The sequence below is a fragment of the Lupinus angustifolius genome, chromosome LG15 (genome assembly GCF_001865875.1).
Source record: "Lupinus angustifolius cultivar Tanjil chromosome LG15, LupAngTanjil_v1.0, whole genome shotgun sequence".
Classification (NCBI taxonomy): domain Eukaryota; kingdom Viridiplantae; phylum Streptophyta; class Magnoliopsida; order Fabales; family Fabaceae; genus Lupinus; species Lupinus angustifolius.
This window is the reverse complement of record NC_032023.1, coordinates 16,985,979-17,004,813: the sequence shown is the minus strand read 5'-3', so window position 1 is coordinate 17,004,813 and position 18,835 is coordinate 16,985,979. Positions and strand designations below refer to the sequence as shown.

The 18,835-nt window shown below is 35.7% G+C and overlaps 2 protein-coding genes across 3 annotated transcripts in view; both read left to right on the top strand.

Annotated features, from left to right (window-relative positions):
- LOC109327374 (F-box protein 7-like) lies at positions 8,390 to 13,810 on the top strand. 2 transcript variants are annotated; one of them, XM_019560489.1, is made up of 11 exons: positions 8,390 to 8,508; positions 8,796 to 8,882; positions 8,962 to 9,074; positions 10,027 to 10,143; positions 10,226 to 10,322; positions 10,809 to 10,882; positions 11,611 to 11,664; positions 11,757 to 11,858; positions 12,031 to 12,089; positions 12,810 to 13,020; positions 13,492 to 13,810. In XM_019560489.1, the coding sequence occupies exons 1-11, from the start codon at positions 8,490 to 8,492 to the stop codon at positions 13,549 to 13,551; spliced, it is 993 nt and encodes a 330-aa protein (XP_019416034.1). In that variant the 5' UTR covers positions 8,390 to 8,489; the 3' UTR covers positions 13,552 to 13,810. The 2 variants fall into 2 exon arrangements, with proteins under 2 accessions (XP_019416034.1, XP_019416035.1); XM_019560490.1 differs by having other exon boundaries at positions 8,393 to 8,499.
- LOC109328714 (BTB/POZ domain-containing protein At1g21780-like) overlaps positions 14,487 to 18,835 on the top strand; it is an 8,354-nt gene continuing 4,005 nt past the window's right edge. The window contains exons 1-2 of the mRNA XM_019562305.1: positions 14,487 to 14,601; positions 14,784 to 14,929. Coding sequence (XP_019417850.1) covers positions 14,489 to 14,601; positions 14,784 to 14,929 — 259 coding nt within the window. The 5' untranslated portion in view covers positions 14,487 to 14,488. The remainder of the gene's footprint in view (positions 14,602 to 14,783; positions 14,930 to 18,835) is intronic.

Genomic DNA, 18,835 nt, shown 5'->3' with positions numbered 1-18,835 from the left:
TTGGAGGCTGATCGAGAGGAACTTTATGCATAGATGGGGCGTAGAGACAATTGCTCCAAGCCTGTTCAAAGTTGGCCGGCCGATGATGGCGTTGTATGCTGAATCGCACTAGACGACCAAGAACTTTGTTTGGACAGTCCTACTCATTGGGTGGTTGCCGATTGTGAGCCAAATCTCTACGTATCCTCTGGGGGTGATTCCCTGACCGGAAAACCCGACCAGCTGTCCGTCATAAGGTAGGAGGTCGCGATCCCGGAGCTCCTTTTTTTCAAACAGATCCTGAAAAATAACGTCAGTCGAGCTACCCTGATCAATAAATAGGCGACTAACCTTTTTGTTGTTGAGTTTGGCGGTGATGACGAGGGGGTCATCATGCCCTCGGACGACACCTTCATAATCACGATCGTCGAAAGTAATGGGGGAGCGGATCTGTAGTTCTGTCTCTGCTGGGAGCTTCTGGCAGCGACATGCATTACCTCCCGTACATATTTTTTCTGGGCGGTCCTAGAGGTACCCCCGGCAGAAAAACCTCTTGAGATAGTGTTGATATCAACTGGGCTCTTTGGCCTTCGGTTGTCTGTTCGGTGCCTATCCGCCTGAGATCGCCGATTTTGCTCCAAGCCTGCGATGAATCACTGTAAATGACCAGCCTGTATGAGATCTTCGATGGTATCCCGGAGCTGGGTGCAGTCGTTGGTTAAGTGGTCGAACATACTGTGGTAGTCACAATATTTGGATCGGTCTTGCGGGCCTGGCTTGGTAGGGCGGGGGCGTGGGAGTTGGACGAGGTGAGTGGAGAGGACTTCTTGCAAAATTCGTGAACGACTAGCGTTCAGGGGGGTATAGGTGGAGTATTCGGCCTTTTTGGATAGTGAGGGTAGGTCGCGGGGTAGGTCGTGGGGTCTTGGCCGTTTGGTTTCCCGTGAGGGGTGATGTGTTTGGGGCTCGATATGGGTGTGGATATGGTGGGTTTCTTCTAGACTGATGAATTGTTGGGCCTTGGAACGGAGGTCCTCCATGGTAAGGTTGGTGTATTTGGCCAATTCTGTGCAGAAAAGACCTTCCTGAAGTCCCATAACGAGGACATGCACTGCTACTTCGGGGCTTAGGGTACGCACCTTCATGGCCTCGGTATTAAACCGATCTAGATATGCCCGGATGGATTCATTGGATCCCTAGCGAATGCCAGACAGTGTGTATGATGACCTTGGTTGCTCCTTGCTTGACGTGAACCTTGTGTTGAAGGCCGAAGCGAGAGTTCCCCAAGTGTTGATGTTGTTTGGCGCCAGGGGGGTGAACCATTGGAGGGCCGCCTTTTTAAGAGTCAGGGGGAAGGCCCTGCACATGATGGGGTCGGTCGCCCTATGGAATAACATAGAAGCCTCGAAGGCGTCAAGATGGTCTTGTGGGTCCGCCGTTCCATCATATTGGTCCATGTTTGTGGAGCGGTTGAAATGGGAGGGTAATGGGTAAGCCATGATGGTAGGTATAAAAGGATGTCTAGCACCACAAGAGTGGTGCGGGGTTGGTTGGGATGGTGAGCGGGACTCGCTCGCTGNCTCGCTGACTCTTCACGGTTACTTTCGTGAACAGGGCGTTCCGAGTGATCTTCAGGGTTTATTTTGGATTGGCGGAGTTCTTGTATTACGTCGGCCTGTTGCTGGATGAGCTGCTCCTGACGTTCCAGCATCTGGAGAAGGTGTTGGGTGGTTGGTTGCTGTTCTGGAGTGGTATGGTGGCTTCGACTGGCTTGATGGGATGGTTGTCTTGGTGGGGGAAGAGTACTTGGGGCGGGGTCGACTTGGCTGGTAGATAGAGCTCGGTTTCTGGTGGTTACCATGGTGTGAGTTGTTCCCACAGACGGCGCCAATGTTCTTTCTTAGAACACAAAGGTACGGACAATGGTTGATCAGTTGCTGAGGAAGGAGGAGAGGATAGTCGTCAAAGTAGCAATAGGAGATAGGAGAGGTGGACCCGCCGGTGGAGGTACCTGAAAAGGTTCTCCGACGATCAAGTCAGTGTATGAACTAAGTGATTGGGAATATGAGAATAATGAAGGTAAAGAGTAGTAGAGTGAGTAATGTTAAAGAGTAGAGAGGTTAAGGTACTTCCTGTTGGTAGAGACCCCTATTTATAGAAGGGAGAGTTGACTTTGGGCTCTTGGCAGGTGGTGTGACGCGTGGCCGACCAAAGGTATTGTCGAGGGTTGCTTTTCCCGTGTCAGGCGGTCTGCTAGGACCGTACACTGTGCCACTCTTGTCTTTTAGCGTGTGGTTGGTTTGGTAGCCGTTCTGCAGCCTGTCTGCCGTGCTGGCAGGTGGGTTGGTGAGGTATTGAAAGCATGTTGTCTCTTAGATCAACTCTGGTGGTCCCAACACGTGGGGCCCACCTTGACGACCAATTATGACTCTTCGATTCACCGGATAGAAACAAACATAATATGTGTTATGTGTGGCTAACGATAATGGACAGATTATTTTCATATGACCATCTTTTTTAGAAAATAATAATTGGGGAGTGTGTAGCAATTTAATTATTATGATGGTAAAAAATGATGATTCTTAGGGTTATATATATTCAACTACAAAATCATATATTCTACCACCACCTACTTTATTGTAGGCTAGTAATAATAAATGTTTAATGTAAAATGTATTTTTGTTTTTTCTTGTGTTCACGGAGATCTTCATCCATGTGCTATAACGCTAAGTGAAAGAAACATATAAGTGGGCTGACACCATATCTTAACTCAAAACCTTAAGGCATTAAGTGTATGTGTCCATTCACTTATACATATTCTTTAACTCACTTACTTTTGCATAATGTGAGACTTATTCATTCACATTTGGAATACTCAACATCTCTTCATCAAGTGTGAGTTCTCATTCAAGTGTTGGATACACTAGAGCTCAACTCTCTATCTACTTCTACCGTCGTTGACTTATCCTTTCATCAACGAAACATGTCTTATTGATCTCTCGTCATGAAGACTTTCGACACAAGGATCTCTCATGGATCTACCAATCACTTGTCACTTCAATGCTCTATTGAGTCGTCGAGCCATTGGCTTTGATACCACTTGTTGAAAGATCTTCATCCATGAACTATAACATTCTTCCATGAACTAAGTGAAAGAAGCATAGAAGTGGACTTGACACCACATCTTGATCCATAACCTTAAGACATTAGGTCTATGAATTCATTCACTTATATATTCTTTAACTCATTCACTTTTGCATAATGTGAGACTTATTCATTCACACTTAGAATACTCAACAATAATATCTTACTTAGTAATAAGTGCTTGATGTGAAATATATTTTGTTTTTCTTGTGCTTAGATGTAATATTTTGTCCATAAAACACTTTTTGATTGTATGAGTTTTACATCACAATTTGCAATAACGTACTTCTTTCTATTCTCTCTTTAGTGTGAGTTTTTTTAACCTCTATTTGTCCTTCACATATTCCACCTAGTTTAAGTATAATGACTTTACAAGTGACTTTATAGAACTTTCATCATAGAATTGACAACTTTACGATTGACTTTTTACTAAGTGTGATTTATATTTTTTTACTTAGATTCTATAAATAGAAAAGGCTAGAAAAGAAGCGAGTAGGTGTTGTAAAAACTCTTTTAACTAAAGCAAAAAACATAGTTTACATTGTCTTATTTAACCCTTTCAATGCAGATATCTTACGTTGGTGCTTACCACACTTCTGGTCCCATGAAGGTATCAAACTATCAACAATGATGGTCCCATTGATATGGCATCTACATAAAAGCATGAACATGACGTGCACGAAAATCACTCATAACTACTGAATGTGACCGTGTAGTAGGGATTACAGATAGATAAGAATTGCTTCATTCTCTGATTAATTGGAGTTATATATTCTTCCTAAAATAGTTATAGATGTTGAAAAGGATTTAATTATTGTGCATGTGTACCATTTGCTTTCAGGTTATTTGTATATATTTAACCAAATATATCTTCAATGTACAAGACATACATAAACAGCAAATTGAACTGCTTATCTGAGATTGTGAACGAGAAAGTGGATAGGTTCTTTGTAATTATTTAAGGGGAAAGTATAAGAGAAAATATAATTATTTGTAAAACAAAAATAAATCCAAATCCTATAAATTAGTTAAAAATTTGAAAAACGTTTACTATTTTTATCAAATGTTAATGTAATACTTTAGAAAGATTAAAAAACTCATCTCAGATGATAAAACAAAACAGAATCAACTTAGTTTACCAGATTTAAAAAAAATCTTAAACAAATTAGTTGCCTCGTTCCACTAGTTTGCTCCACTATGATTTGAGCAAGGTTAACAAAAAATAACTCTTTTTTATAATATATATTCCCTTCAAATCACTCTATTATTAGCTTGAGGAATTTAAGTAAAACGGGGTCATATATTGATCTTTTTTTTATAAGGAAAATTGTATTAAAATGAGCACAAGGGGTGCACACCCAATACAAGAGAGATAATAACATATATGTAACATTTTTATAACTATTCATATTTTTTCGATATAACCAAATGTATAATCTCCTTTAGGATTTGTGTAGCCTCTTGCCCTCTTCCATAAAAGGTTCCTCCCAAAATCAAAACATTAATATTTTGATTTACCTGAGAATTTAGTGAAGTTTTATATTTTCTAGACCAACAACTTATTAGCAATGATTTATATTTTAAATAAATAATTTTAATAATTATTAAACTCACTTTTAACTCATATCCAGTACAGAATCTCAGACATATTTCTTTAATAGTAAATGGCCATGTGTGTACTCTATTTAATTGGAGTAATAAAAAGTACTATAAGCGTTACATATAATGTATGGCTAGTATTTTCCCTTCAAACATAGCTATCTAGTCCTCTTATTTCATTGTCAGTTCCACCTTTGGGATCACTCACCTAATTTAGGACAAAGGAGAATGTTAATCTTAGGGTGGATGGATACATATGTTTATGTTTGTGATGATACGTAACTAAAGTCCTCTGCTACAACGTTTGACATGGTCTGCTTGTGACTCACCTACCCAAACAATAATATGGCTAATGAGTAATGAATAGTGGTTGGATATATAATTTCAATTGAATGATTAGTGCAATTCAATACAACCGATGTGATATTTTGTTAACAGTAAAACCTATTTTTATACTCAAATTTTTTAAATGTATGAGTTCGTCTCTCAAAAATTAAAATAAAATAAAATTGTCTCTAGTTTAAATTAATTATTTTTAGTATATTTTATAATATTCACTAGAGATTATTTTGACACTGAAAAATTAATTTAACACATATTTAATATTTTTTATGATTATTTGAGTTTTTCAATTTTTAAAAAGTAATCATATTCTATTTATTACCCACACGGACAATGTGAAGGGGGCTCCAGTCACAAGTATCTGTTTTCATATATTTACATGTGGGTTGAATTTTTTTTGGATATCAATAAAAAATTGATTTACAATAGTTTATTAAATTGAAAATTGATATATTTTTTTAGAAAAAAACTATAAATAGAATTTTTGTTTGAATAATACTGTGCAGTTTTACTGGATTCTTTTATCACCTTTCCGTGGAAAATAAACCATTTTCTTAATCATTCTTTTCCATAGAAGCAAGTCTATCTAACCCCTTTTTCAGTTAACAAAGTTCAAAAGTATCACAACAAATTGAAAACCTGATATAGTGAGATGATATTAAAATGGGGAAAAGTTGAAGTTAAATGCATGGTAATGCACAGCTATACATGGCCAATGAGGATCACCTCCAGCTTTTTTATGTTTCATAGTGTTCCAATCTAATTGGAAGTTGTTATCTATTTAAAATGAAAAATCATAAAAATATAAAGTAGTTTTTTATACTATTTGGTTAGATTTGATTAGTTTGGTATACATGGCAATACTACCCATTTAAAGTAAATTAAAAAAGTGCAACATACATACAAGACACCTTTTCTTTTAAATATTTGGTTCCATGAACATCATCCTTTTTCAGTCAAAATACTCAAACACGTAACAAGTGGGGCTTTTTGTTCTTTTCGAGGCGCCGGATTGCATAGCGTTTTGTGTCTGCTTCACTTCCTTAATTTTTGTCATAGAATAGAAATTAAAGTTCTGAAGAAAGAGAATAAAATATATTCTCATGTCAAGAGATAACTTATTTTCTCCAGCTAATAAAAGTATGACATATATACTATTTTGTTTAGTTTTAGAAATATATATTTTATATAAAATGATTAAATATGATACTTGTTATGATTTTAGTGACTTCAAGAAGACAATTTATCTCCTTATACTAAAGAATATTTTATTCTCATAGAAAATGACAAGAAAATATGGTATCAACCAAGTTGGTAAGAATACCTGACTTTATACTTTTAGTAATAAATAAACAAAATACATCAAGAGTTTGAAAATTTTATATTTTTTGTGTGTCTATTTTTACTGTTTGATCGAAGAACCTTTTAAGAGTTTATCAAGACAAAGCAAAAAATATCAAAGCTAGACTACAAGTGAGAGTTTTCATGCCACTAAAATTTCTTTAATTGCATCTTTTGTTTACAAATTTTAGATTATACTAACATTAATTAAAAGAATTTTGCATTAAAGGTCTTTTCTTTCTAAAAAAAAAAGATGAGTGTAATATTGATACACTGACAGTGTAAGGAATTATGCACAATCAATGTATCATCCTTTATTTGGATTACTTTTTATAAAAATTCAAACATAATTAAAAATAAATGATAAACAATAAAGTGATAGTATAAAAAACTCTTACATTATTGATGTATACATCTTTTTTCCTAAAATGATTAGTTGCTTTAAATATTACTCCAATGGCGAGCAACTGGGCATAATAGCCCTAGTGGCCGCTACTTTGTCTTCTTAGCCATGATTAAGAAAAACAGTGAAAAACAATGATATTTTTGGTATTATCAAATATATTATCTACCTTTTTAGTAATGAATTAATATTTTTCAGGGTTCATAGTTATATTTCCCAACAATTATCACTTTCAAGAATTAAACTTTTTCATATTTTGGTCATATAAGGATTTAGTATGACGTTACACCATAGACTTAAATATCAAATATGATATATCATAGTATAATATAATTGCTGGTTTTAAAAAAATCTAATTGCTAGATAAATAAATACAGGACAAGACAATTATCATGTCAATAATATTTATGAGAGAATATTTTATGCTAAGATCCTCTATAAATAAAGAAGACATCTCATAATAAGTTTAACACTTAATACTCTCACATATATTCTTGCATCCTTAGTCTCTCTACATATCTTTGCATATATTGATTTGATAATGAGAGTGCATTTTCAGATACCCAACTAAATGATTCCATATCAACATTTGTCTGATTTAGCAGTTCCGACCCAACCTTGATCATTTGAAAGAAAAGTAACTAACTTTACTTCCTCGCTCTTGTCCTATTATTTTATAATAAAAAAGTAATTTTTAATTGATAAAAAATCAAACGACTTTTTGCAACAAGTTAATTTAAACAAAAAAAACTAGTTTTAAAGTTTTTACGAAGCGGATGAGAGAGATCCACATTCAACATATGTTGGCGTGAATAAGATTGGGCTGCAGTCCTACTATTGGGCCACAAGGTTTAATTGCAGTCAGATCGGTCCAGGATGGAGATGATCAAATTAATGTTAGTACAGCATAAACTTGCTACATTCAAATTATGTCTTAGACCAACAAGTAATTAATTAATATAATATTATAATATTGTATATAACAATATTTTTCCCTGCTGTTTGTTCTTACCAATAAATATATGAAAAAATGTTTTGCAAAAAAAGAAGCTGAATTAGCTTACTATTAATTTAACAAAAAAGAATGTAATTTTTAAAAGAGAAATAAATATATGTAGTAACAATGTATAAATTTTATGCAATATTAATAAGGAAAAGTGAATAATCTACCATGTATGTTTAATTATTACTAAAATTTAAAAGAAATAAAAATGACTAATCTACTAACAAAATATATATACAAAAATATAAAGATATTTCACCGTTCTTAAAAAAAAAGAAGTGTAACATTAATGCATTGATAGTGTAAAGAATTATACACAATCAGTGATGCATCATGCATCGTTCATTTAAATTACTTTTTGTGAAAAGTCAAAAAATAATTAAAAATGAATGGTAGATAATATAATAATAATATAAAAAACTGTTACATTGTCAGTGTATATATTTTTTTCTATTAAAAAAACAGGAGCACGTTCATTTTCTGAAGTTTTAATCGTAGGAGGCCCCGCCAATGTCCTTACATGGGTCGTATGATACGATAACGTTTTATTAGAGTCGGTTGTTTAAGTCCAAATTATTATTATTACCAGGTTTCTGAATTCTGATTCATTTTCATTCTCTTTTCCTTTCGCCCCATTTCTCAATTTGCCTCACAAATTCGTGAACTCTGCATGTTTCCATGGCATCAGGAGGTTCAGGTATACTTCAATATCTTCTCTACACTTCACTCTTCATGTAATTCAACGTTCTTGATTGTTAATTTGAATTGGTCGTATCTATTCCCACATGATTGGTTATTCAAACGTATCAAATTTTTAACATTCTGGGTCCTGGGTACACGTGATTTTAAAAAAAAATCTCAAATTTGATTTGGGTTTTGAATAAGATCAGTTCTCCAGCTGTAAATGCATATAAAGGTCATTTTCATGTTCATAAATTGGTTTTCACGAAGTCAGGTTTTAGTGCAGTTTTGTCTTCTCTGCAGATTTTGCGTTAACAGTTCCTTCTGAACTCGAATCAGTTTTGAGGTCGAAGACTGTTGAGTTCTTCATTACAAGGAGGCCATGGCTTGGTATGTTTCATAATGCTACAATGGTTATTTTGATCCATTTTTCTACATTTTCCTGATATTTGTATGTGTTTTGTTCCAGACCTTTATGGAGTTAATGTGAGACCTGTTGCGCCATTTGGAAGTATAAGTAGAAAGCCTTATGTGGATTCTGCGCTTATACATCGTTCCTTACCGGATGAGCTGCTTTTTGAGGTATTTCTCATCATGAAGTTATGAACTTTGTCATCAATTTCACTCGTCATTCTTTGATAGTATGGTACTATGGTAGCGTTTGGTAGACATATGAGAATCACAACATATGGATTCTATCATGTGTTCGGTGTATCCTGTTGACATAGCAGGACAAGACAAAGAAAGGCTGAAAAGCAGAACATTTAGATTCTACCGGAAGGGAGAGAACATCTGTCTCTTATACTTTTCAATCCAGTTTTGTTTGCGCTCCAAAACTCTTTCAAAATAGAGAGCTAGAATGTGAATTACATTGCGTGGGACTAGTTACCATGTGTTGTATGCTACTTTCGTTCAGCCAAATGTGATCTAAGTATTTGACATGGGACTGTTTGGCCATTGCATGAAATTATTTTTGAACTCATTTTAAAGGAAACTTTTATCCAAAAAAAGAACTTATGTATAATCGAAGTTAACAAATATTCTCTCCCTTTCAAGTGAGGGAACCAGGAAAAAAAATAAGTAAGGGGGCGGGATTTTAACATAAGCCAAATAAAAAATAATTTATTTCTCATACTAATAATTGTCTGAAGTTTAATTTATGAAAAATAAAAGTCTTATATCCTACAAAAGTAAACATTACTACTTTTGATGTGAAGAAAACATAAAAGTGATGCAACTCATTTCTGTCATCAAGATATACTAAGAAATATGGAAAGTGGGGCAAATGCATTATAGATATATACACTAAAGAACTGTTTTATGGGGTGGGCTGCAAGTGCCCCATTTTCCACATACCTAGTTCCGTCCCTGATCCCTATACGGTTTTGTAGTTGTATGATGAGTGATCAGATTTTTATCCAAAAAGAACTCATATGAGGTTATTTTGAACCAATTAGATGAATGAAAATTCATATATTGAGAGGTATGTAGATGTATACAAGAACAGACTCATATTTACTGATATATTTTATAGGTCATTGCTCGAATGACTCCATATGACATGGGAAAAGCATCTTGTGTGTGTCGAAAATGGAGGTACACAATTAGAAACCCTGTATTTTGGCGCAATGCATGCTTGAAGGCTTGGCAGGTAAGCTCAGCAGTTGTTTTGAATATGAAAGTTTTATTGCATATAAATCATATCTTCTTATTATGGAGTATCTTTTCTGAAGTTCTCTGGAATGGTAGAAAACTATAAGATCCTTCAATCAAAATATGATGGCTCATGGCGGAAAATGTGGCTCTCACGACCAAGGTTGCGAACTGATGGTAAGAGTAGCTATCTTATTGCATCACCTTATTTCATGCTCCTTATTGGGAATAGTTCATTTTTATGAGTAAATTATACTAACAACCTTGAGGTTTAACTCAATTAAACCAGCACTCCTCTTTTTTAAAACATTACACTCACCTCCTCCCCTACTGGGATATCGAATGTAATATATATAAACTAGGGGTGGTTTGTGTAGGCATAAAAAAGGAGGGATATGTGTAATTTCACTAAACCTTAGGGGGTATTAGTGTATTTTTTTATTTTTAAATAAATTCTATATGAAAATATATCATATTTAAAGGTGAGGTTGTTATGTTGGTTTTCTATGGGTCTCCCTCCCCTCCACCCCAAAAGACCAAAAAAACCTTTAATATGAACGTATCTGCAATTTTGAGATAAAAGAGATGCACATGTTTTTTGTATGCCTTTTCTGTTTTATTTTTTGTCTAGGCCCCTCGTCTTATTATGCTCCCTGATTTCAGGTCTATATGTGAGCAGAAACACCTACATTCGAGTGGGCGTTGCTGAGTGGAAGATTACTAATCCAGTTCATGTGGTATGAATTTAAGTCTACCATTGTCGTTAGGCTATAGACATCCTCTTTTTACTTCTGATATTCTGTCATTAAGTAGCATAGTGGTTAAGTAGCTTTTCTGTGAATTATTTATCTATATTATCTTTTGGGAATAAGATGCTTGCAGCAGTGTGCATACTTGTTAGCAAATAGGGAGTTTTGACTTCATCAGTTTACCATGTATATTCTTGAAAGTTGAATCACTAATTGCTTCACACACTCAAGTTGTATGGGACTTCATAAATCCTAAAAATATGGGAGCATAGTGTTCTCCTGTGATAATTCTTGTACTGAAATGCAACATACTCGAAATAAGAGTATAAGCTGTGTTCTTTGTCAATGTTATTGACTTATTGGAATATCTGAGAATTATAGAAGCATAAAAGTATCTCACAGTATTTTCATTGTATCCTAGAATACTTTAGTTCTGTAGAAGATCTCTTAGACGTTATTTTCTATTTATTATTTTCTGGTTTGATTCCTTATTTAATTAGTGCTAGGAGTCTACTATTAATATAATTTATAGAGAGGATCGTTTGGCCTTTTCTTTTGTATAATAATCTTATCTCATCATTATCACATCATAGCAATATCATTTCCATATTTTTCTTAGTCTGTATTCGTCTTTTCATTTTCCCCACAATCCAAGACATGGAATCTGAAGAACTTGTTGGGTAAGCCTGTATATAATTTTGATCCGTATTCTGCAGGTATGCTATTTCCGGTACTTGAGATTTTACCCTTCTGGGCGATTTCTTTATAAGGTTGTTATTCTTTGTTACATGAATTCATTTAACATATATTTTCTATTGTATCTGAGTGACTGTATGATATTTTAATTTCGTGTTATCTCTAGAACTCTTCTCAAAAGGTCAAGGATGTGGTGAAGTGCATGAGCTTTCGATCATCTAAGGCAGAATCTGTTTTTGGTGGCAACTACACATTGTCAGATGACAAGGTTATGTTGTAATTTTTGTCAAATTATTGAATTTTGCTGCTACTTTTCTCCCTCTTTATACCTCTTTATTTTTCATCAGTTTTAGATCTTAGTAGACACTTTCTTCTAAGGAAAAGTATTGTATATTATCAAGTGGATGTTGAGATATTTGCATTTCAAACTATCATTGCAGGTTGAAGCTGCTATACTGTATCCAGGCGCGCAACCTACTGTATTGAGGATGCGCTTGAGGTATTTGATAAGTTTGCCTGAATAATATGTCATATTGAATTGTTAAGCTAGCATCAAGAACCGGAAAATAATTCTTTTTTCCCTCTCTAATTGGGTTGGGATTTCATGTGCAATATACTCATGCTAAGTACCAAACTATACCAAGTTTTGTTATAATTATTTTCAACTGTGGGGGATGAAATGGTAAATTAAGAGAAATGTTTTAAATGATTAGAAGTTGTTTTGGTTCCGAGTTCAATGGTTTCCAAGTAATGCCCCTTAAGACAATTCTCTCGACTTGCTCCTCTTCCGAACCCCAAATAAATGAAAAAAAGCTAGAAAAGTAGGAGTATCTTTTTTAGAAATATTATTTATTCTTGTTAAAAGAGCAAAAAAGGTGAAGTAAAATGGTAAACTGGAGGATGTTATGATTGGATGAGAATGGTCTGAGCAGAGGACAGCTTGTTAACAACCTTTGTGTTGGTTGAGGCTTCTTGTAATACTCAGACTTATGTGCCAAGTTTGAAGATTAGGAGTTTAGAACCTCTATGATGCAGTAAAAGTAATAACAAGGGAAAACAATAAGTGAATAGTAAGGGTTTAATCAATTTTCCCAAACATTAGATTTATCCCAAAACAGCTTTTATACCCAAAAAGAGCTGTTTCAGAAATAAAACAATCATTTCATAACCAGTGCTAACTGATAGTTGGACTTTCCTTTTGCATCTACCTGTTTTATAGGCTAAGAGGAACAACTGCAGGAGCAAACAATAGGATGGATTTGGTCTCACTTGTCACCAGTGGTGTAAACAGTAGTGAGGCAAGTGCACCTGAAGAGGACATTCTCGGAGTTGTCGAAGGATGGCAGGATGATGAAACACACAACCCAGATGTTCCAGCAGTTTCACATAAGAGGGGCATGACTCCCTTTGTCTTTGTTCCATTTGGGGAGGTACATTTTTCTCTCACTTTTGGTTCTTTTCTATTCACTTTCAGGCTTTAGCAACTAGATTGAGCAATTGAATTAACTTTTTAATTAGCCCCTTGCTTCAATGATTATCACATCTGGATGCTTATTTTTTTGCCTAGATACTGTCTTCAATTCTTTATAATTATTTCAAAATAAAAATATACCTTAACTCTAGGCTTTGCAATATCTTTTATTAAAAATCTATTTTTTTAGCCAATCAAGTACATTATGTTTCTTAATGTTTTTGTTGGTTAAAGTTGTCCAAATAGATTAAAATGTGGTAAGAGTATCCATAATGACCAACATATAAGTATCTGACAGATCAATATTAGTTATATGTAAAGCTAAAAGTAGTTTTTAAAAGAAGAGATTCTTTGGGTCATGACTAGGAGCTATGACCTTCTTGTCTCCGAAATCTAATCACCCTCAATTTTTTTGTTGCTTTTTGTATAGGTGGAGACATCTGTTTTGAATCTCCCTGTGGAGAAAATGGATTATTTTGTACCTGGTTGAATGATGCCTTCAAACAGAACTGGTTCATTTGTAAATATTCCATGAGTTCCAATGTAAGGGTATTGGAATTTGTGTACTTATGTGTATGGATGACAATGGGGTGATCTGATTGATTCTGGGTTCATGTTGCAGAATTATCTTTCTATCCTACTTTTTATGCACTTAGGATTCGTTTATGGAATCTTATCAACCATGAACACCTTGTTTGTATATAAAATGAAATAGGAATGATGTGTTATATCATGGATTCAGTTATTGAGTTATTGCCTTTGAAATCATAACCATTTATTGGAGAACTTTATTTAAGAAAGTTACACATAACCATGTATTTTATTATTTTTATATTTTATCTTCACCAAATGACATTTTGCCCTTGTTTACCAAATAATCTTTATATTTTCCTAGAAAGATTTGCAGGCTGATCATCATCAAAGACTTGTTCATTTGAAAATTATTTAAGCGTGGTTCACTTCTCTTCTAAAATTAAACACTTATCAACATTTAACATGATTTTTAAAGGCTTATCAACATGGATTAGTAGAGTGAAAAAATGGCACATTTTATATAAATTGGAAAGTGAAGAATTATGACATGTATCCTAAAAATATATATTAATAATTCAAATTTAAATAAAATAATGTCAAAAATTATCTCATCCTCTTTTTATTAAATAAGATATCTCATATCTTGTTGTGTCCAAACACTTAAAGAGTACAGTGTGATCATTGAGAGTGACTTATATTAAGTACTAGATCATAGTAGTGAGTAGCACATCACTTTCATCTATCAATAATAGAGTTATTATTGAGCTGAGGTAGGAAACTAGCATGAAGAAGCAAAAAGGGAAAGTCAAAATGCTATAGACTCATTCCAACATACCTAACTTTACCTGTGTCATCTATTTGTGATTTCTCACCATCAGTTTTCAGACACAGGCATGGCAGATTCAAGGGTTGATACTGTTGCCAGATTAGCTCAATGGAAAGTCGACAACTTTGGACCTTGCTCCTACAAAAAATCTGACCCTTTTAAGGTCGGAATCTGGAACTGGTATGTTTTTATTTACTCATTTATTGTCTTTCGAGCTTAAGCTTCGGCACAATGGTAAGGTTGCTGCTTACACTACCCCTTGGTGGGAGACCTGCACACTTGGTCATCCTTTACATACATCTTGAATTACTGTTGGGAATATTGATTACTGTTTCCTTGTTTTGCATCTACTTGTTTTTTAGGTACTTATCTATAGAGAGGAACAGGTACCTATACATACATCTATTTCCAGAACCTTCTCGTATTTCTAAGGAGAACCCACCTGTTGCCAAGTTCATTCTTCGAGTTTTTAATGCCTCCTCTTCTCGCAAGTTGTATATTACTTCTGGTAAGCTATGCTTCAAAACTTATCACTCTTCATGATTTATTTTATTTGTGAAAATGGGAGCAAGCGACAAAACATTTTTATGCACAATTTTGAAGTTGTTATGAATTGAAGATTTGGGATTTCATCATGTAAGTTCTCAATTACCTAGAAATGAACTAAATGGAAGAGTTTATAAAATTACTTGGGCACATTATAACAAGGGGAGCTGAGTCCAATATATAACATTAGTTACTCTACTCTATTTCAATATTAGACAATATGGACTAATACAATAACATATTTCAAGTCTTTCTCCACCTTGATTGAAATAGAAGAATATATTGCTCCTTAGGAAATCTACGCAAGAATCTCCACCTTAGCGAATATATGATTTCATCTTGTTCAATGTCTAATTCTCTTTAACTGCTCCCCTATAACATAGACCTTCTGCGTATCCTTGACGATATTATCAATAGCCTAGGATTCTAGGAATCTAAAGCAATTCGAAGAATAGAAGAAGAAAAACAGGGGATTCTTGATGAATGGAAGATCCCGAGAAGTTGTTTATTCAAGATGAAGAAAAGATACAAGAGAGAATTCAATTTTGTATTCAAAAATCAGTTAATACCAAAACAGTTAAAACTTGCTATTTATAGCTAACAGTTTTAACTGTCATAACTGTCAATTGCCAAAAAAGGAAAGTTATGCTATACTACTTCCTATTTATGCTACTCTACTCCCTATTACATATATTTCATATCAATACCCCCTCCATAAAACCAGACATGTCCTCATGGATGAAAAGAAGGAAAACGCTTCTGCAACTCAAAGAAAAACTCCCAAGTAGCATCCTCATCCAATTGATGTTTCCACTTGACCAAAACCTTTGTTACTGCCTTTCCCCTTCTCTTTACTGTCATCCTATCAAGAATTGCCTCTGGTTCCTTATGTGTAGAAAGGCTAGACCCCGTAGGTGGAAGAGTAGTAGAAGTTATGGCAGCACCCACATGTTTCCTAAGCTGGGAAACATGAAAAACGGGGTGAATTTTAGACTGAGGAGGAAGATCCACCACATAAGCCACCTTGCCTACCCTACCAGTAACACGATAGGGACCAAAAAACTTAGGTGCTAACTTGGCATTGATTCGGGACTGAACTGAGTTTTGCCTATATGGATGGAGTTTAACATAAACAAAATCATCCACTGCAAATTCCCTATCAGACCTATGCCTATCAGCAACTTGCTTCATGCGATCTTGTGCCCTTCTCAAATGAAACTTCAAAACCCTTAGCATCTCTTCCCTTTTAGTTAGGCTTCTGTCCACCAATTCAACAGAAGAACCACCAGGCAAATAAGGAAGGCAAATGGGTGGTGGTTGTCCATACACAATTTCATAAGGAGTGGCTTGAATTGAAGTGTGAAATGTTGTGTTGTACCACCATTCAGCTAAGGATAACCAATGCAGCCACTGATGAGGAGAATCAGAACACATACACCGCAGATAAGTTTCTAAGCACCTATTGACCACTTCGGTCTGGCCATCCGTTTGAGGATGATAAGATGAAGATAGTTGTAATTGAACTCCTTGCAATGAGAACAGATCCTGCCAAAATTTGCTGATGAAAACAGGATCCCTGTCACTGGTGATTGATTCAGGAAACCCATGTAGCTTGAAGACATGATCCAAAAATGATTGAGCCACATTAGCAGCAGTGTAAGGGTGAGCTAAGGCCATGAAATGAGCAGCCTTGCTTAACCTATCAACCACAACAAAAATAACCTGCTTTCCTGCTGATAAGGGCAATCCTTCAATGAAATCCATAGTAATGTGTTGCCATACATGCCCTGGAATAGGCAGTGGTTGAAGCAACCCAGGGGAAGCAGTTGTCTCATATTTACATTGTTGACAAGTAGGACATCGAATGATGAAGGCCTTGACATCTCTATTCAACCCCTTCCAAAATACCACAGCCTTGATTCTTTGAGTGGTAGCATGCCTGCCAGAATGGCCACCTACAGCAGTGGTATGCAACCAATTCAAGATGTCTTCTCTCAATTGAGCATCATTGCCAACAACCAGCTTACCCTTCCTGCGTAGTTCACCATGCATCCAAGTGTAATGCTTGTGAGATGAAGGATTATGCAAAAGTTGCTCCTTCAAGGTTATCAAACTAGCATCTTGCTCCCAAGATAGTTTTATTCTGTCCACCAGAGCTGAGTCCACCCTGTGCACCACAAGAGCATTGCAAGTGTCTAACCTGGAAAGTGCATCAGCTGCTACATTATCCTTGCCCTGCCTATACTCAATTGTGAAGTCAAACTCCATAAGCTTGACTAACCATTTCTGTTGAAAAGCAGTGGTTAACCTCTGATCAAGCATGTATTTGAGGCTGCTATGGTCAGTCTTGATTACAAAATGCCTATTGAGTAAGTAATGCCTCCACTTCTGCACAGCAAAGACCACTGCCATCAATTCTTTTTCATAAGTAGACAGGGATTGATGTTGTAAACTCAAAGCTCTACTGATATAGGCTATAGGGTGATGGTCTTGCATCAACACAGCACCCAACCCTGTTCCTGAAGCATCTACCTCAACTACAAATACTTTAGAAAAATCTGGCATAGCAAGGACAGGTGCTGAGATCAGAAGTTGTTTGAGCTGAAGGAATGCAGTTTTTGCTTCTGGTGACCAGCAGAAATTGTCTTTCTTGAGCATATCAGTCAGGGGTTTGGCTACTCCCCCATACCCTTTGACAAATCTCCTGTAATAACCAGCTAGTCCTAGGAAACCCCTCAATTGTTTTAGTGATTGAGGTAAAGGCCATTCTTTGACAGCAGCCAGCTTTGAAGGATCAGTAGCAACCCCTTCTTCTGAAATAAAATGGCCTAAGTACTCCACCCTTGAAACACCAAAAAAGCATTTGGATCCTTTTGCATACAGGCAATTTTCCTTCATCAGCAACAATACCCTTCTGAGATGCTCAATGTGCTCCTTCAAGGACTTGCTATATATGAGGATATCATCAAAAAAGACTAACAAGAACTTCCTAAGGAATTGATGAAAAACAGAATTCATGAGACCTTGGAAGGTTGCAGGAGCATTTGTCAAGCCAAAGGGCATGACCAAGTACTCATAATGGCCTGCATGTGTCCTGAAGGCAGTTTTCTGGATATCTGCAGGGTGCATTCTAACCTGATGATAGCCAGCACGAAGATCCAGCTTGGAAAAGATAGTTGAGCCATGAAGTTCATCCATAAGATCCTCCACCAAAGGAATAGGGAACCTGTCCTTAACTGTGGCCTTGTTCAATTCTCTATAATCAACACAAAGCCTCCAAGAGCCATCCTTCTTGCCCACTAGAACCACAGGACTAGCATATGGACTGGAACTGTTCTGAATGACCCCAGATTGCAACATCTCTTGGACCAATCTCTCAATTATATCTTTTTGGTGCTTGGCATACCTAAAAGGTCTCTTGTTCACTGGATTTGTGCCCTGCAACAGAGGAATTAAATGATTGTGACCTGTCCTCATAGGGGGTAATTGGGAAGGTTCCTCAAAAACCTCAGTAAAATTGGCTAGTAGATGACTAATCTGGTTGTGCAACACAGTTGGTTCTGCATGAGTGGTGAGTGATTGTAGTAATCCCCCCTCCTCAGGACATAGCTGTAACATAGATAGTTGTACACCCTCTGTCAAGACTTTATTCAATTGCTGTTTTCTAATAGTTTTGAGACCATCATTAGAAGATCCTCTTAGCACATGTCTTCTGCCTTGAACTACAAAATCCATGGTTAGTTTATCAAAGTTCCAGGTGATGTCTCCTAATGTCACCAACCACTCTATACCCAACACCACATCACAACACCCCAATGGAAGCAACATCATATATGAGGTGAAATTTGTGTGCTGAATTCTCCAAGAA